At 61.5% G+C, this 27,497-nt stretch overlaps 2 protein-coding genes across 9 annotated transcripts in view; one reads left to right on the top strand and one right to left on the bottom strand.

Moving 5' to 3' along the window:
• DEDD2 (death effector domain containing 2) overlaps positions 1-27,497 on the bottom strand; it is a 147,715-nt gene that overhangs the window by 56,427 nt on the left and 63,791 nt on the right. The gene's annotated exons all lie outside the window — the stretch shown is intronic.
• CIC (capicua transcriptional repressor) lies at positions 811-27,427 on the top strand. Of its 8 annotated transcripts, none has more exons than XM_053905865.1 (21): positions 811-931; positions 4,108-6,921; positions 18,538-18,687; positions 18,775-19,009; positions 19,090-19,219; positions 19,314-19,496; positions 19,579-19,744; positions 20,569-20,771; positions 20,854-21,079; positions 21,497-21,600; positions 21,854-23,087; positions 23,167-23,354; positions 23,729-23,850; positions 23,936-24,102; positions 24,202-24,492; positions 24,589-24,914; positions 25,211-25,464; positions 25,565-25,719; positions 25,798-25,929; positions 26,211-26,342; positions 26,441-27,427. In XM_053905865.1, the coding sequence occupies exons 2-21, from the start codon at positions 4,119-4,121 to the stop codon at positions 26,806-26,808; spliced, it is 7,569 nt and encodes a 2,522-aa protein (XP_053761840.1). In that variant the 5' UTR covers positions 811-931; positions 4,108-4,118; the 3' UTR covers positions 26,809-27,427. The 8 variants fall into 8 exon arrangements, with proteins under 8 accessions (XP_053761840.1, XP_053761839.1, XP_053761843.1 ...); XM_053905864.1 differs by lacking the exon at positions 811-931 and adding an exon at positions 1,591-1,717; XM_053905868.1 differs by lacking the exon at positions 811-931 and adding an exon at positions 1,591-1,717 and having other exon boundaries at positions 25,568-25,719.

A 27,497-nucleotide genomic window follows, 5' to 3' on the forward strand; every position in this document is an offset into this window, starting at 1 on the left:
GCGCCGGTAGTGGGAATGTTGTACCGTGTGCACCTGCAATAGACTGGGTGCATTTGCTTCTCAAGCGATGTGAATCCTGGGTGGATACCGGGAACCCATCACAGGCAGCAAAAGCCTCTCCTCAGGCCAGTGTCCACTGCTCCCCATTACCCTCTATTTAGGGCAAATCCAACGTGGAGAGTTTGGATGCCCTGCAGACAGCCCCATACCTGGTGTAAGCCCCAGATTTGGGCTGCCGGAATCTACTACCGACAGGGCATATCCCTCTCCTCCCTACCCCGTGTGAACCACCCCCTAACCTGAGACCTTAAAAAAATCTCGGTCCCGCCAAGAGCGAACACCCACAAAGTAGCTCTCTACAGAATGTAGTGTGAAGGGAATGTGGTGTGAAGCGCCACGAAGCGCTACATTTTCCCATCTTGTACCCCCACGAGCCTGGGGGGAGGCCGTCAGAAAACTGCACCGCCCTAAACGCCAAAGTCTTCGAAGAGGGGACTTGTCTCCAGGGTCCTCCAAGCCCCAGGCCGCGCGCGTTCACTCCACTGCAGCGCGCGCCACCCCACACGCGCACGTTCTCTCCCCTCCCGGTGGCAACAGGGCTTTCCGCGGGGCCGCGCCGGACTTTCTGAGGCTGTTGATTGGTCACAGTCCCGGCCACCCTACAGCCAATCAAGCGGGGGAAAGGTGACATCACTCGTTCTCCTCCCCTCCCCCCCACCCCAAACTTCCCTACTCTCGGCTACCGACAGCAACAACCACGTGGGGGAGGGGTAACAGAGTAAAACCCGGTGAGGTCATTGCACCGCCCCGCCCGCTGCTGATTGGCTGCGGGGCTTGCGGGTGGCGGTTGGCTGCTCCTCGCACCTCCCCCTCGTGCCGCTACCGCCGCCACTGAGAGGAGCCACTAGCGACGCCAGAGCCGGGAATCGGGGTGAGTCGGGGCCCTGGGTCTAAGATGCTCCTGGTGTGCAGTGAGACTTACAGGAACTGCCCTGTCCGACTTTTTCTCCTCGCCCGGGTTCTTTGGTGCTACAGCACTCTGTCACATGGGAGTTGTAGTCTGCTTTGTACTATCGACTATGGGCCGGAGCCGTAAGAAGACTACCATTCCCAGCAGGAATTGCGACGAGCCGGTCAACAAACGCTCAGGCCACGCCTTCTAAGCCTGCTTATTGGACAGCCTATCCCTAAGCCCTTCCTTCTTGCACTTCATTGGCTACTGTCCCTCACAGAGGCTGGGTTCCGGCCTAGAGTGCAGGGCGACTGGGTACTGTATTCGTCAGTCTGCACTAAGACGGCCTGCAATTGGCCAAGGCTGAAGTCCATCACTTGTTGTGGGGAAGGGCCCTAGGCAGATCAGGCGGTCGTAGGCTCAGGTTGGTGTCGGTCCCAGAGGGAGGCCGGTCTTGGACTTTGGCCCCTCCCCCTGGCGCTGCCGGGTGGGCGGGATTGGCCTTGGCGAATGTCGCTCGTCGTGGAGAGGCGGAGCCGACTGAGCTGCGAATGTCTATTGGTCTAGGACGGCGCCGGTCAGCGGGGTTGTGGCCGGTGATTGGCTGGCTGCTCCAGCTGTTGCAGGTCCATTCACCATTTTGTGTGTTGGAGTAAAAAAAAAAAGGGAGAATCGAGAGGGAGAGCCGGAGGGGGGGCGGGGAGGGACCGGACCGGACCGAGCCGGGGCCACGGCCCCCCGCCCCGAAACCCCGCCGAGCCCGAGGTGAGGGGCGGGGCCAGGGCTGACACGGGCAGGGGGGATTTGGGGTGCTGGGGGCCGAGAGGGGACAGGTGGCAGGGACGGGGAGGGGGTACAGAGGAAAAAAGGTGATTTGGATGGTGGGAAAGGGGGATAGAGTGGATGAAGTGGTGGGTAGGAAGAGTGCTAGAAAAGGGGTGACGGAGAGGGGATGGTGGGTAGAGAATGGGTAACAGGAATGGAGGGGTGACAGGACTAGATCAGGGTGACAAGGGAGAGGGAGGGGACAGAGTTGGAGGGGTGACAAGGAGAGGTGATGGAGAGAAAAGGTGACAGGTCCAGAGATGGCTGACCGGAGAGTGACTGGGAGGAAGAGGTGACAAAGATAGATGAGGGTGACAAGGAGAGGGTGACTGAGGAGGGGGGCTAGGGCCTGTGAGGAGAGAGGCAGAGGTAGAGGTGGTGACAGGATGGCAGAGAGAGTGGCAGAGAAGCTAGTGCCAGGAGGGCTGATGGGAGCAGAGGGCATGAGACCCTGAAGAACCAGAGCCTGGGCCTGCCTGGGCTTCAGGAGTTACTGCTCAGATTCTGAAGGAGGTGAGGGCCCACAGGGCCTTGGGTGGGAGTTATCCAAAGTGGGGTGGACAGGAAGAGAGGAGGCCCCAGGGGAAAGAAAAAGGTTTGGCTTCTGGGGTGAAGAGACTGGACCAGGCAGCAAGGTCCAAGGGGGCCAGGCGGTATGGTTGTAGGCCCTGGGTGGGGTATGCAAAGGTTTGTGTTTGGGCAGGACTGGGGCCGCATCTCAGTCCCCAGGACGGTGGCCCAGCGGGTCAGTGGGGAGAAGGTGGTGGCAGCTGCCCAAGTCCTGGGCACCTGAATGCCTGCCCCAGTGTGAGAAGCCCCGGGCCCTACGGACTCTGCCTGTGAGGACCCCAGGTTTGGCCCAGAGAAGGAGCAGGCAGGGTTTGCAGGGTCCACAGGAGGAGCAGGCCCCAAGTAGGAGAACACAAGATCAGGGGTCCTGGGGGAGCTTGAAGACTGAGTCAGGGGTGTCTCTGATTGTGTTTGAGTTATGGTCCTGGACTCCCCCCACCCTCCCAGAGGCCCCCTTTTGGCCTCTCAGGTTCTCTTAGTCACTTCAGAGTAAAGTTTTTTCCCTTTTCTTTTCTCAGGGCAGCTTGAAAGGGGGCGGGCAGTAATGACTGTTCAGGAAGTGGGTGAGGTTGGCCTGCTGGGCTTGCCCTGCTCTCTTTGACCTTCTCCCACTTACCCCACCTGGAGTCGGAGGGCATATTTGGGGGCCCCAGGGGGCCCGGCCAGCTCAGCCACCCTGCCAGAGGCAGCCCAGTGAGGGCGGGGGATGCGTGCAGGCCAGAAGGGGGGCTGGGCTTGCTGGTATCACGCTGGGTGCTGTGGGGGGAGGGGCAGGCTCCCATCCAGTGGGACAGCGAAACCCTGGGGTGTAGCTCTGTGTCCCACTGTGTGATGACGTGTGTGTGCCTCTGTGTGTGTTTCTGTGCGCGTGCGTGTGCTCATGCACGGCCCCGTGGCAGCACTGGGGATAAGCTCTTGCCCCAGACGTGCCCCTGCCTGCTCCCTGCCAGGATCTGGGGAGATGGCTATACCTGGCAGGCCCGGGGTGCAGAGAAGAGTGGGCAGCCGTCCCTCAGGACTTTCAGCTGCCTACTCCTTCCCACAATGTCTGGCCATGCCAGGCTGCTCAGAGGGGTGGGGGTGGGGGTGGAGAGAGGCTCACATCACAGCCCAGTCACCTCCTTTTCTGTGACTGTGTTCCTGTGCATGTGTGTGTATGAGTGTGTGTGCTCTCTGGACAGTGACAGTGCAAGGAAGCGTGCCCTCTGGATCATGTGACAGGCGGCACACTGAAATGGTTAGGAGCACAGACTCGGGAGCCACCAGATTGCCTGGGTTCAGACCCTAGCCCTGCCATTTCCTAGCTGGAAGAATTTGAGCAAGTTGCTTGAGCTCTCTGTGCCTCGGTTTCCTCAAGTAGGGCCGTTAGTAGCACCTGCCTTTTAGGACTGTCATGAGGATGAAATGGGTTAATAAAATTAAGTTTGGCCCATGGCTTGGCGCAGAGTGAGTGCTGTACAGGTGTGAACTGTTACTGCTTCTTGTGTCCCCTCGGGCAGTTACAGGGTGTGCACACACCTGCTGTGGCCTCTGTAGAGAGAGCAGATATGTGTAAGTGTCCCCAAGCAGCCAGAGCATATAACTCAGGGGACATGGGTGCCAGTCAGGGGCCCACACGAGTTGAGGACAGCCAGGAAAGAGGCTTTGGGCATCATGGAGTTGAGGCAGTGGCCTCAGCAAGTGGGAAGTCTTGGGGGACACTCGGTCTGGGGACTTCCTGAGTTGCTCCCGATGATCCCTGTCTGCCTTCCCATCTGCAGGTGGACAAAAGATGAAGCCAATGAAGAAGGCATGTGCCGGCCTCCCAGGTTCTGGCAGTGGTGGCAAGTCCCCACCAGCCACCCGGGCCAAGGCCCTGAGACGGCGAGGGGCCGGGGAGGGCGACAAGCCAGAGGAGGAAGACGATGAGGCACAGCAGCAGCAGCAGCAGCCTCCGGGGCCAGAAGAGGCTGAGGAGGGTGAGGAGGAGGAGTCTGAGCGGGGCCCTGGGGCTGAGGGGCTGCTCCCGGAGCTGCATCCTGACGACTCGGCAGCCCCAGGCCCAGCCGAGGACCCCAAGGTAGAGGGGGAGGCAAGCCGCTGGGAGCCCTCGCTCAGCCGTAAGACGGCCACGTTCAAGTCTCGAGCGCCCAAGAAGAAGTATGTGGAGGAGCATGGAGCTGGCAGCGGTAGCATTGGGGCGGCTGGGGCCCCTGAAGAGCGGGCACGGACCCCTGAGGAGGCCGGCACCCTGGGTGTACCTCCACGGCCACCCACCTCCACCCGTTCCTCTTCCACCGACACGGCCAGCGAGCACTCAGCTGATCTGGAGGATGAGCCAGCCGAAGCCTGTGGGCCAGGTCCCTGGCCCCCAAGTGGAACCAGTGGTGGATATGACCTGCGGCAGCTGAGGTCCCAGCGGGTGCTGGCTCGGCGTGGAGATGGCCTCTTCCTGCCGGCCGTGGTGCGCCAGGTGCGCCGAAGCCAGGACCTAGGGGTACAGTTCCCTGGGGACCGGGCCCTGACGTTCTACGAGGGGGCACCTGGCGGCGGTGTAGATGTGGTCTTGGATGCCACGCCGCCGCCGGGCGCCCTGGCGGTGGGCACGGCCGTGTGTACCTGTGTGGAGCCTGGTGTGGCTGCCTACCGTGAAGGCGTGGTGGTGGAAGTGGCCACCAAGCCAGCTTCCTACAAGGTCCGCCTCAGCCCTGGCCCCAACTCCCAGCCGGGCCCACCAGCCACCCTGCCACAGCCCCCACAGCTGCCACACCGTGAGCCCGAGGAGGCCGTGTGGGTGGCCCGCTCCAGCCTCCGCCTGCTGCGGCCCCCCTGGGAACCCGAGGCCCTGCCGAGGAAGCCCCCCGCGGGCCCCGAGGAGGAGCAGGCTGAGCCAGGGGGTACCCTGCCACCCTGTCCTGCTGCCCTGGACCCCAAGCAGCCTGAGGATGCTGAGGTCTCTAAGATCAGCTTCGGTGGCAACCTGGGGGCTTGTGAGGAGGGCGAGGAGAAGCACCCGCCAGCCCTGGGCACCCCGGCCCTGCTCCCACTGCCCCCGCCCCAGCTCCTGTCACCGCCACCCAAGTCACCGGCTTTTGCAGGCCCAGGCCGCCCTGGGGAGCAGCCCTCGCCCTGCCAGGAGGGAAGCCAGGGCGGCAGCCGTAGCAGCAGCGTGGCCTCTCTGGAGAAGGGGGCTGCGCCAGCGGCCCGGGCCCGCACACCGTTGACAGCTGCCCAGCAGAAGTACAAGAAGGGCGACGTGGTCTGCACACCCAATGGAATCCGCAAGAAATTCAATGGCAAGCAGTGGCGGCGGCTGTGCTCTCGAGACGGCTGCATGAAGGAGTCGCAGCGGCGGGGCTACTGCTCGCGCCACCTGTCCATGCGAACCAAGGAGATGGAGGGCCTGGCGGACAGTGGCCCAGGTGGGGCTGGGCGGCCGGCAGGCGTGGCAGCACGCGAGGGCAGCACCGAGTTTGACTGGGGTGACGAAACATCGCGGGACAGTGAGGCCAGCAGTGTGGCAGCCCGTGGGGACTCACGCCCACGCCTGGTGGCTCCTGCTGACCTGTCACGCTTTGAGTTCGATGAGTGTGAGGCGGCTGTGATGCTTGTGTCCTTGGGCAGCTCCCGCTCGGGCACACCCTCCTTCTCTCCAGTCTCTACACAGTCGCCCTTCTCACCTGCCCCATCACCCTCCCCTTCACCGCTCTTTGGCTTCCGCCCCGCCAACTTCAGCCCCATCAACGCCTCACCGGTCATCCAACGCACTGCTGTTCGCAGCCGCCACCTAAGTGCCAGCACCCCGAAGGCAGGAGTGCTGACGCCACCAGACCTGGGCCCCCACCCACCACCACCTGCCCCCAGAGAGCGCCATTCTTCTGGCATCCTACCCACCTTCCAGACCAACCTGACCTTCACCGTGCCCATCAGCCCTGGGCGGAGGAAGACAGAGCTGCTGCCCCACCCGGGGGCATTGGGGGCTCCTGGCGCAGGGGGCGGAGGAGCCACCCCAGACTTCCCCAAGAGCGACAACCTAGACTCTGGTGTGGACTCGGTGTCTCACACACCTACACCCTCCACACCGGCTGGCTTCCGGGCTGTGTCACCCGCCGTGCCCTTTTCCCGCTCCCGCCAGCCCTCGCCATTGCTGCTGTTGCCCCCACCTGCCGGCCTGACCTCGGATCCTGGGCCTTCTGTGCGCAGGGTTCCTGCCGTGCAGCGGGACTCACCCGTCATCGTTCGCAACCCCGACGTGCCGCTGCCCTCCAAATTTCCAGGGGAGGTGGGCACTGCTGGTGAGGCTCGGGCAGCGGGACCTGGGCGGGGTTGCCGAGAGACCCCAGTGCCCCCTGGGGTGGCCAGTGGGAAGCCTGGCCTGCCCCCGCCTCTGCCAGCCCCCGTGCCCATCACCGTGCCTCCAGCCGCGCCGACTGCTGTGGCCCAGCCGATGCCCACCTTTGGCCTGGCTTCTTCACCCTTCCAGCCGGTGGCCTTCCACCCCTCACCTGCTGCCCTATTGCCCGTCCTGGTGCCCAGCAGCTACACCAGCCATCCTGCCCCCAAAAAGGAAGTCATCATGGGCCGGCCTGGGACAGGTAAGAGATGTGGATGGGCGGGCTGGGTAAGGGCTCATTTTGAACAGGGCCACTTGCAAACTGGCTCTCGGGAGAGGTGAGCTCCCCACCTGGAGAGGGGTTTAAGGGGAGATTAGCCTCCTCTCTGCATAGATGTTTCAGTGGGAATTAACGTGGGCAAGGGACTGGACTTTGAAGGCTAGTGCAGTGTTTCCAGAGGCCTCCTGTTGGGAATGCATCCTCAGGGGTCTATCAGTCAGCAAACCTTTCCTGAGTCTTTGGAGCCAGGCCTCCACAATCCTGATGGGGTAAGAGAGTAACAGAGGTGATAATTGTGATGACAGCTCCCATGTCTGGAGGACTGGACTGGTGGGGGCATCACCATGTTAAGTATTGTGTGTGTTATCTCGCCGAGCCCTCCCATCCACCTTGTAATGTACTGGGGCCTGTTTTAAGCCCTTTTGAAATATTAGCTCCTTTAGTCTTCATAACCCTAACAGGTGGGTGCTATGATTATGCTCCTTTAGAGGAAACTGAGGCCAGGTCACTAACTTGCCCTGGGTCGCATGGCTAGCAAATCCTGGAACCAGCCTTCAAAGCCAGGCAGGCTAGTTCATCCCTGCTCGGCTATAGTGCTGGGTTACAGATGGGAAGACGGAGGCTCCAACAGGGCCTTCTGCCTCGGGGGGGCAGGATCGGGACGGGAGCCCTCCTCTTCACGCCTGTGCCCAGTAAATATCACCGGTGCGGCCAGTGCCATGGAGGGGAGCTGGGGGTGTGCTGGGCAGGCCTCCAGGTGTGAAATCTAGTCTGGGTGCCCTCAGGAAAGGGCGTGTAAGCCAAGAGTTGAAGGATGAGTTGGAACCAGCAACCATGGGGTGGAAGAGCCTCCTAGGAGGCCGAAGGGAAGACTCCAAGGCCAGAGGAACACAGCTCAGAAAAGCCAGGGTGGCCAGAGGGCTGAGGCCAGAGGCAGGGAGAGTGACACTTCTGAGATTGTGCCAGAGAGCCAGAGGCCAGGCCAGGTTGGCCCTTGTCAGAGCAACTGTCAGGGAGGGTGACCAGTCACCAGCCCCTTCCCTAGCCTCTTCTTACTTACTTATTTATTAATCCGCTGTTGACAATCTGTGCCATTGTGCCTGGCCTTGTGCTGGTTGGTGCTGAGGACATAGCCCTGCCCTCACAGGGTTCACAGTCCCTGGAATAGACAGATCTGTTCTCAGACAGTGGGCATCCAGAGTGGTTAAAGCTGAGGTGGGGGAAGGCTAGGAGGCTATGGGAAGTCAGGGAGGGCTTCTTGGAGAAAGGGCCAGGGTCTCTAAAGTGAGATATGCAGGGTGTTCTAAGTGAGCCTGGCAAGGGGGACCTTCAGGCAAAGGGAAGAGTTTGGGCAAAGGCCTTGAGGCCAAAGTGAGTATTTGAGGGAAGTAGAATCTGCGAAGTCAAGGGCTTTAGAGGATAGGTGAGTGTGGGGATGTGCAGCTATATTCATCAGCAAGGGTCAGATCATTGAGGACTCTTAGGAGACTTGTGAACTTTATCCCGAGGGCACTAGGGAGCCATGGAAGGTTTTGAGCCGATCTGACTGTGGCTGACCATGGACGGTGAATTCCAGTGCCTGAGACCAGAGGCAGGGGGACCAGGGAGGAAGGAGGTTGGGGTGGGGATCTTGGTGGGAGCTGGGACTGCAGCAAAGGCTGTTGCAGGAAGGAACCCAGGCCCTGACCTCATGGAGCTCCAGTCCAGACCCAGAGCACAGGGACACAGGGGCTATGCTTGCCCCTCATGCTCATATACTGAGGTTATGAGTTGTGTATTTTTGCCCTGCCCCAGCATCTTTTATATTTGTTACTGTCGTTGACAGGAGCAAGATTCCACAGAAGTGAGCACAGCAGGGATTTCTGTCCTTAGCCACATGAAGAGAGTGAAGCAGAAGGACTCTAACTATCCCCCTCACCCCCCCCCCCACATGCTTACGGCCCCCAACATTGCCGTCATAGCATTGGGTCATGTGACCCTGACTGCTGCAAGGGGAGGGGTGGCACTGATGGTGGTAACCCGAGGGCAGGCCCAGCAGGATTACTTGCCGCCATTTTTCCAGATGAGGAGAAGTGGCAGGAGAGTCCTAATTAAGGTCATCCAGCCAGGGAGGGTCAGGAATGGGCCTTGGACCAGGTCTCCCAATCTCCAGATCAGAGCACTCTTAACTGTCAGAAGTTACAGAAGTCCTAATTTCTCAAGCACCACCCGTGCGTGTGCGTGGTACACTGCTAAGTGCCGGCTGAGCATTTACTCACTGAATCCTCACAACACCCCAGGAGGTCAGCACCGTTATTATTTCTAGTGTTCAGAGGAGGAAAGAGCACCCCAAGAGGTTAAGTGACTTTCCCAAGGTCACCCAGCTAGGAAGAGGAAGAACCAGGATTTGAACCCAGGCTGTGCAGCTCCAGAACCCAGGCTCTTAAGTAGTCTCGGTAACAATGATAACGATAATAGTAACCACTCCTTATTAAGCATTTACCATGTGCCCAGCCCTAGGCGTTGGGCCATCTCGCCAAATCCACCTGATGCTATGCAGAAAGGATTATCAGCCCTGCGTTGGAGGGGGGGTGGGGTGGGGGGGCTGGGGCGGTGGTGGCGGGAAACCGAGGTTCAGGGAAGGGAGGCTGCAGGCCATCTGGTCGTCAGAACTTGTCCAGTGCCTGTCCTGGCGGTTCTGAGCAGCGCCTCTCTGACAACACCCATGCTGAGGTATCCAGGCTGCCCTCAGGTTCCCAGCCAGCAGATTCTTTTGTTCTTTTCCCAGAGGCCTCCCCAAACCCTTGGTAGGCAGGCACCTGGGGCCTTTTCCCTCTGAGGCCTAGGTAAGGGCAGACTGTGCCCGGTGGCATAGTGAGGCCGTGGTCCTGTCCCTTTCTACCCGCTCATGCCAAGGCCTGACCCTCACTCAGGGCAGCAGGTGTGAGGGGGCGGCCTGGGACAGCTTGCCTGCTCCTGCCCCCCGCCAGGCATTTGCTTCCGCTGGGGGACGTGCCGGGGCAGGCGGCCGGCATTCTCCACATTCTGTGCGTGGCCAGGCCAGCCAGCTGCCATTGCCACCTCCCTCTGACTCTTCCCGCCTGCTCCCCAGGAGAGGAAGCCGCCCCAGGGCCTGCAGCCCCAGCCCAGGAGGCCAGATGTCTCAGCCCCATTCCTGGCAAGGCCTTCTTTCTAGCTCCCAGCTTCTGCCTGGCTTCGCTGTACTGACAGGCAGTGCCCCCTCTCTAGGCCTCTGTCTGCCTGTTCTGCCTCTCTTTGAGCCACTGTATGTCTGTCTGTCTCTGCCTTGGGTTCCTACATCTGTCTGTGTAGCTCTCTATTTCTGGGCCTGAGTCTCTCTCACTGGACTTCTGTCTCTCTGTCTCTCTATATCTTTCTTGGTTTGTCCCTCCCTTAGACATCAGTCCTTGTCTGAGCTTTCGTCCCACCTTCTGTTTTGGCCCCCTGTCTTGGGATCCTGTGTCTCTGGGCTTCCCCTGGCCCTCCTCCCACTCTTTAGACAGACTTGCTGCCCCCATCATAGCCCCTCACCACTACTCTGTGCACATCGGGTGCTCCCTCCCTTTAAGTGAGTGGACAGGTGCCAAGTACTAGGTCCCTTACTCCGTTCTTGGGGAGTGTTGGGAGGTTGTACAGGCCTGGGAGCCCCCTCCTGCCCACCACTGTCTCTGAAACGTGTTGAGAGGTGTCAGGAGCCTCCTGCAGACCTATCTACATTCGAGCACCTGTTCCCAAGTCAGGCAGGAAGGCGGGGGCTGCATGGGCCAAGCTAGGAGATCCGGCTGTGGGGGAACAACAGGAAAGCAGCTCCTGTGCCCACCCACCTGCTAGAGGGCATGACCCAGACCACCCTTGCCACCCCCTCAATGCCTTGCAGGAGACACATTTGGTGCCAGCTCCATTTAATGGAGTCCCAACATACTATACCCCAGTGAACGGGACCTCAGAGACCAGGCAGTACCCACCAACTATGCTTGGCCTGGTGGGGAAAATGAGGCCCAAAGAGGAGTCTAGGTTCTCCTGACTCCCCAAATCCAGATTCTGCCCACCAGAATTTCCATTTTGTCTCAAACAGTGAACTCCATCTCTCCGATCAGAAGCCTCTCCTCCCCTCCACCAGGCCCAAGCTGAGCAGCCCTGGGGGAAATGGGTGGGGAAGGCAGACACGGATGCAGGCTCAGGCAAAGAGCAGAGGGAGGTACAGAGTCTGGGGAAGCCAGAGGATAGTGACAACTTTGTGGCTCAATGCAGAGTGATGAGGGAGGTACAGGTAGGCTTCTCACTGGAAATGACCTTTGAGCTGAAGCATGAGGAATGAGTGGATTTCAGGAGAGTGAAAGAAAGGGAAGGGTGTTCCTGGCCAAGGCAGCCATAGGAGCAAAGGCCAGGAGGGGTGAAAGTGCATGACCTCTCAGTGGCTGGTTGAAGCTGGAGCTGACACTAGAGCCTAGGATTGGCAGAAAGGTGCCAAGGAGCACGCATCTAGCCAGGCTAGGTTTGAATGCCAGTCCGTGAAGAGCCAAGAGTTTAGAGTAGGAGAGGGAAAAGGTTAAGATCTGGGTGTCAGAGATTCCTGGAGACTGCCCTGGAGAGGAAGGAGGCCTATACTGGGAAGACTGGATGACTTTAGGGGAGAGAAGGGAAGGGGCGTTTTTTGAGGTAGTTGGAGTCAATCTCAAGCGACTTCGTGGAAGAGACCCCAGCACCAGGCGCTGTGAGGGGTCAGGCTGCCTCCTGGTGGCTGCGGGCGGCAAGTGGCGGGGGTAGCCGGCGCGCGCATGCGCAGCGCGCGCGGGAAGGGGGTGCGGCCCGGAGCCCCCGGCGCCCGGGCATTAATGGCTCCATTAGTGGCCGGGAGGGAGGCGCATTAGCGGCGGCGACGGCGTCTGGCTCCCATTACCACCGGCGGCAGCGGCTGCACCGCAGGCGGCTGGATCCTAGCCCGCCGCGCCGCCTCCTCCGCCCGCACCCCGTCCCCTGTTCCCGCTCCCCACGGGGGCCTGGGCTAGGGAACCCCTGTCTCCCCATTTCCGCAGAAAAGCTGATTGTGAAGCCAGGCAGACCTGGGTTCAGATCCCAACCGTGCCACCTCCTGACTGCAAGATCCTACTCTCCTCTGATCCTTTTTCTTGCGAAGCAGCCGGGGAAACAGGGTGTACCGGGGGCTTTGCAGATCCGGACAGGTACCCCGTGAGGGCCGCGCCCAGCCCCCGCCGGCACCCAGGGGCGCGGGAACCCGCGCCCTAGGGGTAGGCCCCGGGCGTGGGGCCTCGGTCTTTCCCATTGGCCGCCTCCGCGCCTGCTGACGCTGATTGGCCGAGACCCCCCCCCCCTTCCCCGTCGTTGCGCCATTAACCCCTAAGGGGCCGCGCCCTAGGGCTGGGTGGCGCCCCCACCCCCCCCCCCCCCCCCACGCAGACAGCTCGGGTGCCAGCTGGCCCGCGCCCCGCCGCGGCCCGCGTGGGTGTCAGGCCGGCCGGGCGCCCGCCCGCCCTCCCAGCACAAAGCGGCTTTGTGGGGCCCGCCGGGGGCTGGCTGGGGGCCAGGCGGCGAGTGGAAAATCTCGTGAGCGCGGGGAGGGGAGGAGAAGGCAGGGCGGCGCCCCCTCCTCCGCCCGGGTTGGGGCGCCTCCCCCAGTCCGCGCCGACCAGCACTCTCAAGTCCTGGTGCCTGTACACTCCCCCACCCTCCGCCCCTTTCCACCCCCAAATCCATATTCCCCCTCCGTCCTATGCTGTCCATCTCCCAATCCCTGGGGACCCTCCCCCACACCTCTCGCCTGCCTCTTTCCCTCCTAGTCCCCCTGCCTACCCCAGCCCCACTCACACTGACTCACCCCGGCGCTATTTTTAGGCCCCCATCCCTCCCGAGCCGCACCAGCCCAATCCTGGGCTCGTTCCCCAGGCAACCCTGGCCGTCGCCGACGCCGCACGGGGTGGGTGGGTGGGTGGGTGTGTATGTGGAGAGCGGGTGAGGGGAGCTGGGGACACCGGGGTGGTGAGCCGAGGCGGGGACCCAGGCCTGGAGAGCAGGGTGGGGAGCCACGGGCGACAGGGGCGTGGTGCCTCTTGGGCTCAATAAATGGGCCGGTGAGTTCAGAGTGTGTCTGCCTGTCCCTCAGTCTGTCAGCATCCCTGGCTGTACGCCCCAGGCCTCTGGGCAGGCCTCAGCCTGTGCCACCCTGGGTGGCAGTTGGTGTCTCTGTCTGGGCTCCCTGTCCCCAGGCTGGGGGTGGGGTAGTGCTGTGGGGCTGTTTGGGGCCAAACCTTTTGTGGAATTGGTAATGGGGTGGTGCAGGGGATGGCTGCACCATAGTTCTGCCTGAGTACCTGCCTTGAGCGAAGGGTGGTGTTGCATCCCCACTCACATGGGGCTGGGGCCCTGGTTTGGGAAACCCCCTCAGTCTTTTCCAATTAGGGAGGCCCCAGTTAGGGTTGGGGATGGCTGGAGAGATGGAGCTGTCTGGGGTTGGGACCTGCTCTCTCTTCTCCACCCCTAATCACCCCCACCCAGGGTTCCTCCACTCTGAACAATGGAAGCTAAGTATAGGGCTGGCCCAGTGCCCAGGGCAGGGGGGCCCTTCCCGCCCGGATTCCGGCCCCTCCCTGCCAGGCTGGGCCCCCACTTGGCTGTACCCTACCCTGTAAGGGGCCTCTTCCCATCCCTCCTATGTGGGCACTGTGTCTTCTACCAGATGTGCAACCCTCCCAGATGTGTGGGGCCCTCTTTCCCTGCTGTGCCAGGACCTCGCTCTTTTTCTCACCCTACAGAAGTGGGGGAGCTGGGGGCAGTGTTTCTCTGAGCTGTGTCCCAGGCTGCAGTGCAGTAGGGAAGGGGTTAACTTGCCAGTAGGTGACTCACCGGTGGGGAGAGGAGGGGGCAGCGGTGGGGAGATAGCGGGACACATTGATTTCAGCCTTGATTTCTGCCTCACATTGCAGTCCCTGGGGCAGTGAGGTAATGGAGGGTCTGAGTCTGGGGCTGCATAGGGAGGAGGGGGCAGTCACCTAATAGTCCCTCCAGTGGCCCCCTCCAGGCTCACAGCCAAGTGTCTGGCCCTGCAATCTCTGGAGGTCAGAGGGCTATGGACCTTCCCTTCCCCTCTGGGCTCCGATTACCAGTTTTGCCCCTTTTCCATTTCTTCAGCTCTGTCAGTGGATGGGATAGGCTGGGAAAAGGATTTTGTTTGTGCCTGTCCCTGACTCCACCTGTGTAGGGGCCCACTTTTTGTCCATCTGAGCCTGTGCAACCTTTACCTGCCCAGGTGTGACCCCAGGCCTCTGCCTCTACTGGATGTGACCCCAGGGCCATCTTGGGTGACACAAGACCTCTGCCTCTCTCCCCGGTGGGCCCCAGGCCCTTGCCTGTGTCTCTATGCGTGCTCTCTGACCTTTTCATAGTTCATCAGTTGTGTAGTTCTCTTTGTATCACTGTGCTACTATATTCCCCGACCTCTGGGAATGTCTGCCTGGGTCCACCCCCAGGTTGAATTTTCAGTAAAGAGCAGGTGATTTGGAGCTCTGGGCTGTTATGTTCTGGAGGCATGATCTTGCACAATTTATTCAGTTTCTCTGAACCTCATTTTCTCATCTGAACAATGGGCATAATAAAGTGTACCTCCCTAGTGGCTGTGAAGATTCAGTGAACAGTATAATACATGCTGGGTCCCAACACACTGCAGCCCCAGTGTTAGTTTCCTTTCTTCCTCCTGGCCCTTTTCTGGAAGGGGTGGCTCCCAGCCTAGAGTGGTAGGGCCAGCCCACAGTAATGCTCATGGCACCCTGCCTTACACTGTCAGTTAGAGGGTCCCAGGCGGCTGCTAAGTGTCAGGCAGTGTAGCTGAAAGATGATGAATGACCATGGCACTCTGGATATCTGATGGGACAGGGTACTGAGGTAGTGCTCGCTGGGGTAAGTTTATATAATGTGTGGGGTCAGTACAGTGGCATCTGTGAGAGGTAGCCTGCATCGGGATCGGAGGTGCCAGCAAGGCCACGTGAGAGGGTGTGAAGATGGAAGAGTGTGTGCGGTTGTGTGGGAGGGATGTGGGGTGTGTGTGTGATGGACAAGCAGTGGTTGTGATGAGGTGTGTGAGATGATACTGCTTATTTGATATGTTGTTTGTATGATGATTCATGTGGGCTGGCAATGAGAATATGCGTTGGTGAAGCATGTATGACAAGGCGTGTATGCAATGGGTGATGTGGAGGATGGGTGAGAACGAGTGTGTATGATGATGGATGGGGAGTGATTGGCCGGGAGTGTGGGAGGTACATGTGAACAGGTGTTCGAGGTGTGCGACTTCGTGTGTGGCAGTGTGAGTATAAGACCACGGTACATGTGACTGTGGAGTGTGTATGAGATAATGGGTGTGGCAGGAAAAGTCTTTCTATGAGAGGGGTGTGTGTGTGTGTGTGTGTGTGTGTGTGTGTGTGTGTGTGTGGTGGGGGTGAGAGTCGTCTGGTGTGAGTTGGCGAGGGCTCGAGGTGGCTTGAGTAGCCCTACCGCGCAGTTCATCTGCCCTGCGGCGCCGTGCGCGCCCCGGCGGGCCAAGCCGCGCGTGAGCATGTTCTTCGCGTGGACTGGACACACGTAGCACCACACACAACCCCGGGGCCTCCGCAGCGCGGTGCCCCGAACCGCCCCCCTGGCTCGCTGCCTTTACTGCAGTGCGCCCTGCCTGCCACCCTCCTCCCGCGGTCCCGCCCCGGGCCGGCTTGAGGCCAACCGGAGCCCGCCCCGCCCTTCCCTTATTTGCATATGACTGACGTTCCCCCGGGGCGGCCAATGGGGGCGGGCGCGGCGGGGCCTGACCCGCGCGCGGCGGCGGCAGCCAATGGGCTCACGCGCGGGGGGCCGGGCTTGCGCGGAAGGCCGCGGGGGAAGCGGGGAAGGGGCGGGGGGAGGTGCGGCGGGGGGAGGGGAGCGCGTAGTAGTGGCGGGGCGGGGAGGCGGCGGTGCCTCTGCGCGGGGCTCGCTCGGAGCGCACGGACGCACGCACGCTGGTCCGTCTGCCCGCCCGGAGCCGAAGGTCGACCCGGCGCTGAGCCGCGGGCCCGGAGCCCGGAAAGGCGGGGCGGCGGCACCGGCAGCCGGGGCGCGCGGGGCCAGAGCCGTTACCCGCCGGAGCTGCGAGGGAGGGAGGGAGCGAGCCAGCGAGCGAAGGGAGGGGGCCGCCCCCGCGCACGCGCGCCGCGCCCCGCCCCGCCTGCCCCGCCCGCCGGGCACCGCGCGGGAGGAGGGAGAGGGAGGGGGCGGCGCCGATGGCCCCTGTGCCGCGCGCCCCGTGACGGCCCCCGCGCGCGCCGGGGGGCGGGGCGGGGCCGGCGCGCTCTGACCTCCCCCGCCCCCCGGGCGGCGGGAGGCAGGCGACGCTGTGCGCAGGCGCGCCCGGCGGAGACCCCCGCGTGGGGCGGCCGGAGGGGGGCGGCGGGGGGGGGGCATGCGGCGACGGCCTCCGGCTCCCCCCGGGCCCGAGCGGCGACGGCCGAGGAGCCGGCGGCGGGCGGAGTGGCGGCGGCCGCTGAGGAGGCGCGAGCCCCGGCCGGGCCCCCCCGCGCCGGACCATGTACTCAGCCCACAGGCCCCTGGTGCCCGCGTCCGGCGCGGCCTCCCGTGGCCTCGGCATGTTCGGTCAGTAGCGCCTGGACCCTGGGACTGCCGGGGTCAAGGTGTCGGGGTGCTAAGTGCGGAGTAACGGGGATAGGGGTATAGTATGAGAGTGATAGACGCAGAGTACAGGGGTGACGGGAAAGTTACAGAGCTTGGCTGGGCCAAGCGTTTAGTGACGGCAGGTGGGAGTGTAGCGGGAGTGATGGGAGTGAGGAGAGGGGAGTAGCTGGGCACAGCTGTGGGTGTTTGGATGATGGGGTGGAACAGGTCCGTTGTCACTGGAGGTGAAGAGTGCAGAGTAACTGGCTTGGGAGCGTGTATTAGAATAGGGGCGGCATGAGACCTGCTGGCCCTAGGCATGGAAGAGAGGGGGAAGGGACTGTGATCGAGTAGTGGGGCTAAGAACAGGGCTTGAGAAGTGAGTGAAGCACTGTTTGCTTAGAACTGAGTGATGGGCTGGAGTGTTTGTGGCATGCTTTGCGGAGACAGAGAGAGTCAGGAACCTGGAGGGCAGTGCACTGAGGAGGGGCAGGACCAAAGGACTATTCCCCCATTGTCTGCTGGTCCCTTTCTTCCCCACCCAGCAGAGGAGGAGGCCTGATGAGAAAGATCCTGGTGAAGAGGGGCATAGATAGGTCCAGGTCCTTGGTGTTGGAGGACCGAGTAGGCTTTTGGGTCACCAGTGCCCCAGGGATGAAGGATGGGGTCCTCAGAGCGTCTTGAGACCTCCTCCGGTGTTGGCTTCCTTATCCCTCTTCTGTTGACATGGTGTCTACTTTGTCTTTTGTCAGCCCCTTGCACAATCCGTTCTCGAGGCCAGTGGCTCTCTTAGTCCAGGCTTTTGAAGGCATAGAGGGGTCACCCCAGGTCAGATTGATCTGGATCAGGGGGAGGCCTGGAATGATGGAGACCAAGGCTAGGGCGTTTCCCTTCTCTCTTCATCGGCTTCCCTCACAGGGGCCTCTGCTGGTTCCACTTCCCCCAGGGAGCCAGCAGGGAGAGGGAAGCCCACTTCTAGCCCAGGCCTGCCCCAGGAGTCCCGCCAGGGATGGGTCCCGGCCCTGTGCTTACCCTCTTACTACCCAGGTCCTGGGGCAGAAGGTTGAAACCCTAGGACTGGCCTCCTGGGAGGGAAGTGCCTTCCTGTGCATATTCTCAAGAAAACACCTGGCATTTTTGCTTTCTTTGGGCACAGACCTGTAACAGTTCTCTTGTCTGCCCCATTGTCTGTGCCTTTTCTTCCAAGGAGTTTACCACACCCTCCCCTCTTTTTGGGCAAGGGGGCTAGGTGCTACATTCAAGATAAGCTGAGAGGTTTAGAGGGAAGGGGTGCTGGGAGGCCTCTTTGAGGGCAGTAGATTTTGTTACGGGGTGGGGGAGATGCCGGAGCCACCTGTGTCTAGCCCCGGAAAGGCAGGTTGTCTCCCTGGGGTCTGTACTAGGGGGAGGGAGGCCAGGAGAAAGACCTGACACCCCGCTCTGTGGGTATCAGAGAAGAGAAAGGGAAAACAAGCCACGGTCTTCTCAAGAAAGAGAAAGGGAGCGCGAGGCCAAGATGAGGGGCCCCGTCAGATGCCAGCATGGGTGCTGGGAACGGAGCATGGCTGGGGAGGGTTCCTAGCCCTGCTGAGGTTTTGGGGCCTTGGGAGTATGAGATGGCAGTCAAACATGGCCTGGTTTGTGACAGGAGCCAGTCATTCCTCTGGCCTGGTCCCTGGTGGCAGGGCTGGTGGAGGTGGGGGAGGGAGTGGGGTGTGAGGCCTATTTCCCTTCCTAGCTTCTGTTTTCTTTTTTATAAACCTAGAAACCTTTCAGGGAGGAGTTTTTCTCGAGTGATGTCGCACGCAGGAGCCCACGAGGCTCTGGGATAGAGGAAGGGGGTGTAAAGGAGGAGTGGAGCCACCTCATCCAGGGTGGAAAAGAGCTTGAGTTGGGGGTCAAGGCCCGGGTCTCCTGCTGCACAGCTTAGCTGGCTTCTTCCCACAGTGTGGACAAACGTGGAACCTCGCTCTGTTGCTGTGTTCCCCTGGCACTCCTTAGTCCCCTTCCTGGCCCCCAGCCAGCCCGACCCCTCTGTGCAACCAAGTGAGGCCCAGCAACCTGCCAGCCACCCAGTGGCCTCCAACCAGAGCAAAGGTGAGGAATGGGGGGCCACAAATGGGGTGGCATGGGGTTAGGGTCCAGATGGCCCGGGAGCCCTCTGATCTGCCTGTCTGCCCTTAGAACCTGCCGAGTCGGCGGCTGTTGCTCACGAGCAGCCACCAGGTGGGACAGGGAATGCTGATCCTGGGCGGCCACCTGGAGCCACGTGCCCTGAGAGCCCAGGGCCTGGACCCCCCCACACTTTGGGGGTGGTGGAACCTGGAAAGGGTCCCCCTCCCACCACTGAGGAGGAGGCCCCTGGCCCTCCAGGAGAGCCCCGGCTGGACAGTGAGACGGAGAGCGACCATGATGATGCGTGAGTGCCATGAGGCTTGGGGCTAATGGGTGGAGTGGCTGGAGATGTGGCCCTCACTGTCCCTGCCGCTCCCACCACAGCTTCCTCTCCATCATGTCTCCTGAGATCCAGTTGCCCCTGCCACCCGGGAAACGCCGGACCCAGTCTCTCAGTGCCCTGCCAAAGGAACGAGACTCCTCTTCGGAGAAGGATGGACGCAGCCCCAACAAGGTGCCTCCTCTCTACCTGTCCCCAGCTCACCCTGTGGCTGCCCGAGCCTGTCTCCTGGTTTTAACCATCCCACTTGGGCCTGTATCTGCTGCAGCGGGAGAAGGACCACATTCGGCGGCCCATGAATGCCTTCATGATCTTCAGCAAGCGGCACCGGGCCCTGGTCCACCAGCGTCACCCCAACCAGGACAACCGGACCGTCAGCAAGATCCTGGGCGAGTGGTGGTACGCCCTGGGGCCCAAGGAGAAGCAGAAGTACCATGACCTGGCCTTCCAGGTAATGCTTTTTCCTCCTGGCTCCTACCAGCTTCCTCTGGTGGGGTGGGTGAGTGAAGGGTCTCTCCGCTCTCTCCTGCCAGGTGAAGGAGGCCCACTTTAAGGCTCACCCGGACTGGAAGTGGTGCAACAAGGACAGGAAGAAGTCCAGCTCAGAGGCCAAGCCCACCAGCCTGGGGCTGGCAGGAGGGCACAAAGAGACTCGAGAGCGGAGCATGTCAGAGACGGGGACTGCCGCTGCCCCTGGAGGTCAGTCAGCCCCTTGGCTCTCTTGCCCTGTCACCTCCCTCCCTGAGAGGTGCCAACTACCCTCTTTTTTGCTCAATCCCTGGCCCATAAGCCTTTCTCTGCCCTGTCGTTTTGTTTGAGGACCCTTATCCATAAAGAAACTGGCAGTTGTTTTATGTGAGGGAGCCAGGGAGGTCCAGAGAGATAAAGTCTCCAAACAGTAATCTCATTATCAGTTCGAGGAGAGTGTAATTTCTAATTTTGAAAGCTGTGCCCTGTTTTGTAGATGAGGAAACTGAGCTCAGGGAGGCAAAATCACTTGCTGGAAATTACAGGAAACTAGTAGACGGTGAAGCCAGAATCTCAGCTCCAGCTTGGCTGGTTCCCAGAACCAAAGTTGGAAGCCCCTCATTGGCTACTTCTCCCAACTGAGCGTGTCTGGTGTGCATGTTGCCGTTCTGAGGCACTTTTTTGGTGTGATTCTGTGAGCACTGGCCTGCAGCTCTCTGAGGATGAGGCTCTCCTTTCTCTCTGAGATGAGGGGTCAGAGGCTCGGACCGGCCATTGGTTATTAGCTAGGCAGCACGACATTGCTTGTTTTCAGTCTCGTACTCAAAGAAGGCCTGCCTCCCAGGGAGCAATGGGCTTGCTCCTTGCAATCCCAGAGGGCAAAATCCATTGGGAAATGCCAGGTTGGTGGGTGGTATCTGTTTTCTGCCAGGTGGCCCGGGGTTTCCAAACTCCTCTTGTCCATTATTTAGAAATACTTGTGAATGGCTTGGCCGGTCTGAGGGCTGGTAAAAGGCTTCTGGACTCTGCAGTACTCTTCTCTTTCTACTCTGCAGTGTCCTCGGAGCTCCTGTCCGTTGCAGCCCAGACACTCTTGAGCTCGGATACCAAGGCTCCAGGGAGTGGCTCGTGTGGGGCTGAGCGTCTGCACACAGTGGGGGGACCTGGCTCGGCCCGGCCCCGAGCCTTCTCCCACAGTGGGGTCCACAGCCTGGATGGTGGGGAAGTAGATAGCCAGGCGCTACAGGAACTGACTCAGGTGTGATGGGTGGGGGAGACAGGCAGGGAGGGTTGCCCAAGGTGATGCCCCCCTCTTAACTCTCCCGGTACCTACCCTGCAGATGGTGTCTGGCCCTGCATCCTATTCTGGTACAAAGCCTTCCACCCAATATGGGACTCCAGGCCCCTTCTCGGCCTCCGGTGAGGGAGGTGCCCTGGCGGCCAGTGGGCGACCCCCGCTGCTGCCCACCCGGGCTTCCCGTTCCCAGCGTGCCGCCAGCGAGGACATGACCAGTGATGAGGAACGCATGGTCATCTGTGAGGAGGAGGGAGATGATGATGTCATTGGTGAGCAGTGGCAGGGCCCAGAGTCCTGCCCAGAGAACAGCAGGCTGAGGTTTGAGGGGTGGGCAGAGATTTGATCTAGGCCTCAGGCTCCCTCTTCTCTTTGTTTATGATTGGAGGCATATTCAGTTTAGGCTCTACTGAGTAAACCCGGCCCTGCCCTCGGGGAGCTCCTGGCCAGGCAGGAAACTGGGAAGACAGGGGCATGGATGGCCAGGCCATCGGGCACAGGGTTAGGTGGTGTTATTTGCATGTTCTTAGGCTTCCCCATTGGGCAGGTGGGCACACCTTAGGCTGAGGAACAGCATTCATGGACAACACTCACTGCCGACTTGGGGCAAAGCCTGGGCTCCATGCTGTCCCTCCTGGGTAGTCCTGCACCCAGCCTTTATGCCAGTGCTGTTCTCTCTGCTCCCTCAGCTGACGATGGCTTCGGCACCACTGACATTGACCTCAAGTGCAAGGAGCGAGTGACCGACAGCGAGAGCGGAGACAGTTCTGGGGAGGACCCAGAGGGCAGCAAGGTGAGAGCTTGGAACTTGGTGTTGTCTGGTAGCACTCACTCTTCCTAGAAAGAGGAAATATCTGTTCGTGTGCATTGACACAGGGAGATTGAGGCCCACAGAGGGCAAGAAGCTACTTGCCGCGTGGTGAATAGAGTCACGGCCTGGATGAATTGAGGCCTTCAGCTGGCCTTGCTACTGGGCGAGACAGGGATGGGCAGGGTGTGAGTATCCGGGCTTCCTTGATGTGGTTGTGTCTCCTCCTTCCACCCAGGGCTTTGGCCGGAAGGTGTTCTCGCCTGTGATTCGTTCTTCCTTTACCCACTGCCGCCCATCGCTGGACCCTGAGCCCCCAGGGCCCCCGGATCCACCTGCAGCCTTTGGCAAAGGCTATGGGCCCACCCCATCCTCCTCCTCGTCCTCACCTGCCTCCTCCTCAGCCTCAGCTGCCACCTCCTTCCCACTGGGCTCAGGGACCTTCAAGGCCCAGGAGTCAGGTCAGGGCAGCACAGCAGGCCCACTGCGGCCCCCACTCCCTGGGGCAGGGGGCCCAGTAACACCTTCCAAGGCCACCCGGTTCCTCTCAACGGATCCTGCCACCTTCCGGCGCAAGAGACCTGAAAGTGTGGGGGGCCTGGAGCCACCAGGCCCCTCGGTCATTGCAGCACCTCCTGGGGGGGGAGGAAGTGTCCTGCAGACACTGGTCCTGCCCCCAAATAAGGAGGAACGGGAAGGCAGTGGAGGCCGCATGCCCTCAGCCCCAGCCCCATCACTGGCCTATGGGGCCCCAGCAGCCCCCCTGTCCCGCCCAGCTGCCACCATGGTCACCAACGTGGTGCGGCCTGTTAGTAGCACTCCTGTGCCCATCGCCTCTAAGCCCTTTCCCACCTCTGGCCGGGCTGAGGCATCTCCAAGTGACACAGCAGGTGCCAGGACTGAGCCAGTCGCTGGGTCCCGAGCACCTGGGAGCTCCCCTCTGGGTGTAAGCTTAGTGTATTCGGACAAGAAGTCGGCAGCAGCCACCTCGCCAGCCCCGCATCTGGTGGCTGGGCCCCTACTGGGCACTGTGGGGAAGGCTCCTGCCACAGTCACCAACCTGCTCGTGGGCACACCTGGTTATGGGGCCCCGGCGCCCCCTGCTGTTCAGTTCATAGCCCAGGGGGCCCCTGGCAGTGGGGCCGCTACAGGCTCAGGAGCAGGTGCTGCGAGTGGTCCCAATGGGCCAGTGCCCCTGGGCATCCTGCAGCCAGGTGCCTTGGGCAAAGCTGGGGGAATCACCCAGGTGCAGTACATCCTGCCCACGCTGCCCCAGCAGCTTCAGGTGGCTCCTGCCCCGGCACCAGCCCCTGGGACTAAGGCAGCAGCTCCTGGCGGCCCCGCACCCACCACCAGCATCCGTTTCACCCTCCCGCCGGGCACCTCAACCAACGGCAAAGTTCTGGCTGCCACCGCACCCACTCCTGGCATCCCCATCCTGCAGTCAGTACCCTCCGCCCCACCCCCCAAAGGTGAGGCCTGGGCTGAGCAGCGGAGGAGAGGGGCTTCAGGCCTGTTTGGCTCTCCTGTAACTTCTTCTCTCTCTTGCAGCCCAGTCAGTCTCTCCTGTGCAGGCCCCGCCCCCGGGTGGCTCCGCCCAGCTGCTACCCGGGAAGGTACTGGTGCCCCTGGCGGCCCCTAGCATGTCCGTGCGGGGTGGCGGGGCTGGCCAGCCACTGCCCCTGGTGAGCCCGCCTTTCTCCGTGCCTGTGCAGAATGGTGCCCAGCCACCCAGCAAGGTAAGGGCATCCTGGCTCCACCTGTTCTTCATTCCTCCCCTCCTGGGTGTAGGTTTCTGTGCCACAGTTTCTGTGTGTGCCTTTGTTTCAGTCACTTTTCCTTTTCTCCCTTTTTGTCTGTGTCTGGAACTTTGTTTTTAGAACTTTTTCTTCAATATATACGTACATCTTGATTTTGCCCTTGGCGTCTGCATCTTTTTCTTTCTTTGTGTCTTGTACTGCTTGATGTCTTCTTTTCCTTTGTTCTTTTCTGTCTGGATTCCAAATTTTGCGTTCCCTGTTTTTGCTGAGATCCACCTTCCTAGGTCTTGGTCCTCCCCTGCCCCATTCTGGGTCCCCACCTCACCTCAGCCTGTGGGTGCCCTTGCCCACAGATCATCCAGCTGACTCCAGTGCCCGTGAGCACACCCAGCGGCCTGGTGCCGCCCCTCAGCCCAGCCACGCTCTCTGGACCCACCTCGCAGCCTCAGAAGGTCCTGCTGCCCTCCTCTACCAGGTAATGGCAGCTGAGCCCTCACCTGGAGGCCAGCCCAGAGATGGGGCCAGCTTACCTCACTCCCCCCTTCCTCTCCTTGCGGCAGAATCACCTACGTGCAGTCGGCGGGTGGGCACGCGTTGCCCCTGGGCACCAGCCCTACGTCCAGCCAGGCTGGAACAGTCACCTCGTATGGGCCCACGAGCTCGGTAGCCCTAGGCTTCACCTCACTGGGGCCCAGCGGACCCGCCTTCGTGCAGCCCCTGCTTTCAGGTGAGGGGCAGCCTGGCAGGAAGAGCTGGGGACCCAGGGTGGTGCCGAGGTGGCCCAGGCCCTAACTGGGGCCCCCGCCTCTCCTCTTTGTCTCTGCAGGCCAAGCCCCGCTGCTGGCTCCCGGCCAGGTGGGCGTGTCACCTGTGCCCAGCCCCCAGCTGCCGCCCACCTGCACAGCCCCTGGAGGTCCTGTCATCACGGCGTTTTACCCTGGCAGCCCTGCACCCACCTCCTCAGCACCCCTGGCCCAGCCATCCCAGGCGCCCCCGGGCCTGGTCTACACTGTGGCTACTAGCACCACCCCACCTGCTGCCACCATCCTGCCCAAGGGCCCACCGGCCCCTGCCACTGCCACCCCGGCCCCTACTAGTCCTTTTCCTAATGCCACAGGTGGGTGTCAGGCCAACCCAGGGTGGGGTGATTTGGAGGACCCAGAAGGTGGGCTCCAGACAGGCCTGGCTCAGCAAATGCTCTTCTTTCCACCAGCAGGCTCCATGACCTACAGCTTAGTGGCCCCTAAGGCCCAGCGGCCTACCCCCAAGGCCCCCCAGAAAGTGAAGGCGGCCATCGCCAGCATTCCTGTGGGTTCCTTTGAGGCAGGTGCCCCTGGGCGGTCAGGCCCTGCATCCCGGCAGCCTTTGGAGCCTGGCCCAGCCCGTGAGCCCCCTGTCCCTGAGTCTGAGCTTGAGGGTCAGCCCACAACGCCAGCCCCTCCACCGCCCCCAGAGACCTGGGCTCCCACAGCCCGGAGCAGCCCCCCACCACCCCCGCCTGCTGAGGAGCGGACAGGCACCAAGGGCCCGGAGACCATGGTAAGTGTGAAGCAGGCCAGGCAGATCGTGCTGCCACACAGCTCGGCGTCTCAGTCCATTGTTTGCTTTTCTGCTCCATCCTTCTTACCTGCACACCTGCCTGAACTCTGTCCTTGTTTGCAGGGGTTGGGGGTGTTGGGGGAGGGGAGCTCTTCTGTCCCTTTTGCTTGTCTGTATGGCTGGGTCTTCTCCAGAGCTGTACATCTTGGGTGGTTGGCATCCAGCTCTCTGTTCGAGGTTTTGCCCCAGCGAGTCTGAATCCAGTGTCCTCCGTCTCCCTGCCGTCCCTACCCCAGGCCAGCAAATTCCCCAGCTCATCTTCAGACTGGCGAGTCCCTGGGCTAGGCCTGGAGAGCCGTGGGGAGCCTCCCACCCCTCCCAGCCCGGCCCCAGCTCCGGCCCCAGCCCCCAGTAGCAGCAGCAGCAGCAGCGAGGGCAGCAGTGGGAGGGCAGCTGGGGACACCCCCGAGCGCAAGGAGGCGGCTGGTACCGGCAAGAAGGTGAAGGTGCGGCCCCCGCCCCTGAAGAAGACCTTTGACTCTGTGGACAAGTGAGCATGGGCTGGGCTCCGTGGCAGAGCGTGTAGGGCGGGAGGGAGAGGGAGGCAGCTGCCGTCTCAGGCAGGGGAGGTGACCCCGCCGGCTCTCCAGCAGGGTCCTGTCAGAGGTGGACTTCGAAGAGCGCTTTGCTGAGCTGCCTGAGTTCCGGCCTGAGGAGGTGCTGCCTTCGCCTACCCTGCAGTCTCTGGCCACCTCCCCCCGGGCCATCCTGGGCTCCTACCGCAAGAAGAGGAAGAACTCCACCGGTAGGCGAGTGTGGGGCACCTGGGTTAAGTGGGGGGCAGACCAGGGCTGCCTCCGCTGAGCCTGCTTCTGTTGGACAGACCTGGACTCGGCCCCCGAGGACCCCACCTCGCCCAAGCGCAAGATGAGGAGACGCTCCAGTTGCAGCTCAGAGCCCAACACCCCTAAGAGTGCCAAGTGCGAGGGGGACATCTTCACCTTTGACCGTACAGGTGCCGGCACCGAGGCAGGCGGAGCTGTGGGGGACCTAGGACCTTTAAGAAGGGCGGGGTCTTGGCAATGGAGTTACAGATGCACGGTGGTGATGGGGAAGGACAGCCGGTCACGGATGGGAGGGTGGGTTTTAGGGTCCGGTAGGGTCCAGAGGCAGGTGCCTTCTCTGAACTCTGCTGTTACAGAATTCAGTGAGGGCTGAGCAGACATCCAGACGGTGGCGGGGGCAGGGAGCAGGCTGCTGCCGTAGCCTTGACTGTCCTCCCTGTGCTGCTCCCAGGTACGGAAGCCGAGGATGTGCTCGGGGAGCTGGAATACGAGAAGGTGCCATACTCCTCACTGCGGCGCACCCTGGACCAGCGCCGGGCCCTGGTCATGCAGCTCTTCCAGGACCATGGCTTCTTCCCATCGGGTGAGTGTATCTTGGAGTCTTGGGGGGGGCCCCTAAAGAGGACCTGCCTGCTCATCTCACCCTGCCCTCCCCGCCCCCCATCGTCCTTCTGTCCCCAGCCCAGGCCACGGCAGCCTTCCAGGCACGCTACGCAGACATCTTCCCCTCCAAGGTCTGTCTGCAGTTGAAGATCCGAGAGGTGCGCCAGAAGATCATGCAGGCGGCCACTCCCACGGAGCAGCCCCCTGGAGCTGAGGCCCCCCTCCCCGGACCACCCCCCACTGGCACTGCTGCTGCCCCTGTCCCCACTCCCAGCCCCGCTGGGGGCCCCGACCCCACCTCACCTGGCTCGGACTCTGGCACAGCTTCGGCTGCCCCGCCACTGCCTCCACCCCCAGAGCCAGGTCCTGGACAGCCTGGCTGGGAGGGCCCTCCCCAGCCCTCCCCTCCACCCCCTGGCCCCTCCACAGCTGCCACAGGCAGGTGAGGGGCCCAAGAAGATCCCAGGACCCACAGTACCCCCCTCAGGACATGGACAGTATGTAGGTGGCAGGAATGGGGGGGCAGGATGGTTACCTCCTCCCCAATAAAGCCATTTCGTCCTTTCTAGTTTGGGGCGGAATGAGGCCTGCTCCTCTTGTCTATCCCCCGTCCCCCCACAGCTTTCTCCCTGTGACGGGGGGCAGCTGAGGGGAAGCAGGGGCACAGTCTGCCTCCACGGAGCCCCTGTATATAACCTGGAGTGTGTTACCTTCAGACCTTTTCACTTGTACTTTATGCAAAATGGCTCATGTGAGGGCTACAAGCTGGAGGGTAGCACGGGCCTTGGGCCACAGGGAGAGGTGCCTGTGGAGTAGGGGGAGTTCATGCACCCCTTTTTTCCCCAGAGGGGCTGGACTCAGGTTAGTTTGGGGTGGGGGCTCCTGCACTTTGCCACAGGCATGGGGAGGGTTCTCTCCCCACCCCCTCTGCCCTCCCAACTTGGGTTGTACTTTCTAAGAAGGTGATTCCCCCTACCCTTGTCCCTATCCCCAGAACAAAACATGTTGATCATGTGCAATATTTCTTACTGTGCCGAGAAGCCGAAATTAAAGCTGTTTAACACACTTGTGTGGCTGCCCACTCTAAAGGGAGAAGGGGGGGGTGGGGTGGGTTGTACTGTCCCCAAACGGTCAA

Source organism: Panthera pardus, unplaced genomic scaffold (assembly GCF_024362965.1).
Source record: "Panthera pardus isolate Hobbes unplaced genomic scaffold, ASM2436296v1 HiC_scaffold_18, whole genome shotgun sequence".
NCBI classification, from domain to species: Eukaryota; Metazoa; Chordata; class Mammalia; order Carnivora; family Felidae; genus Panthera; species Panthera pardus.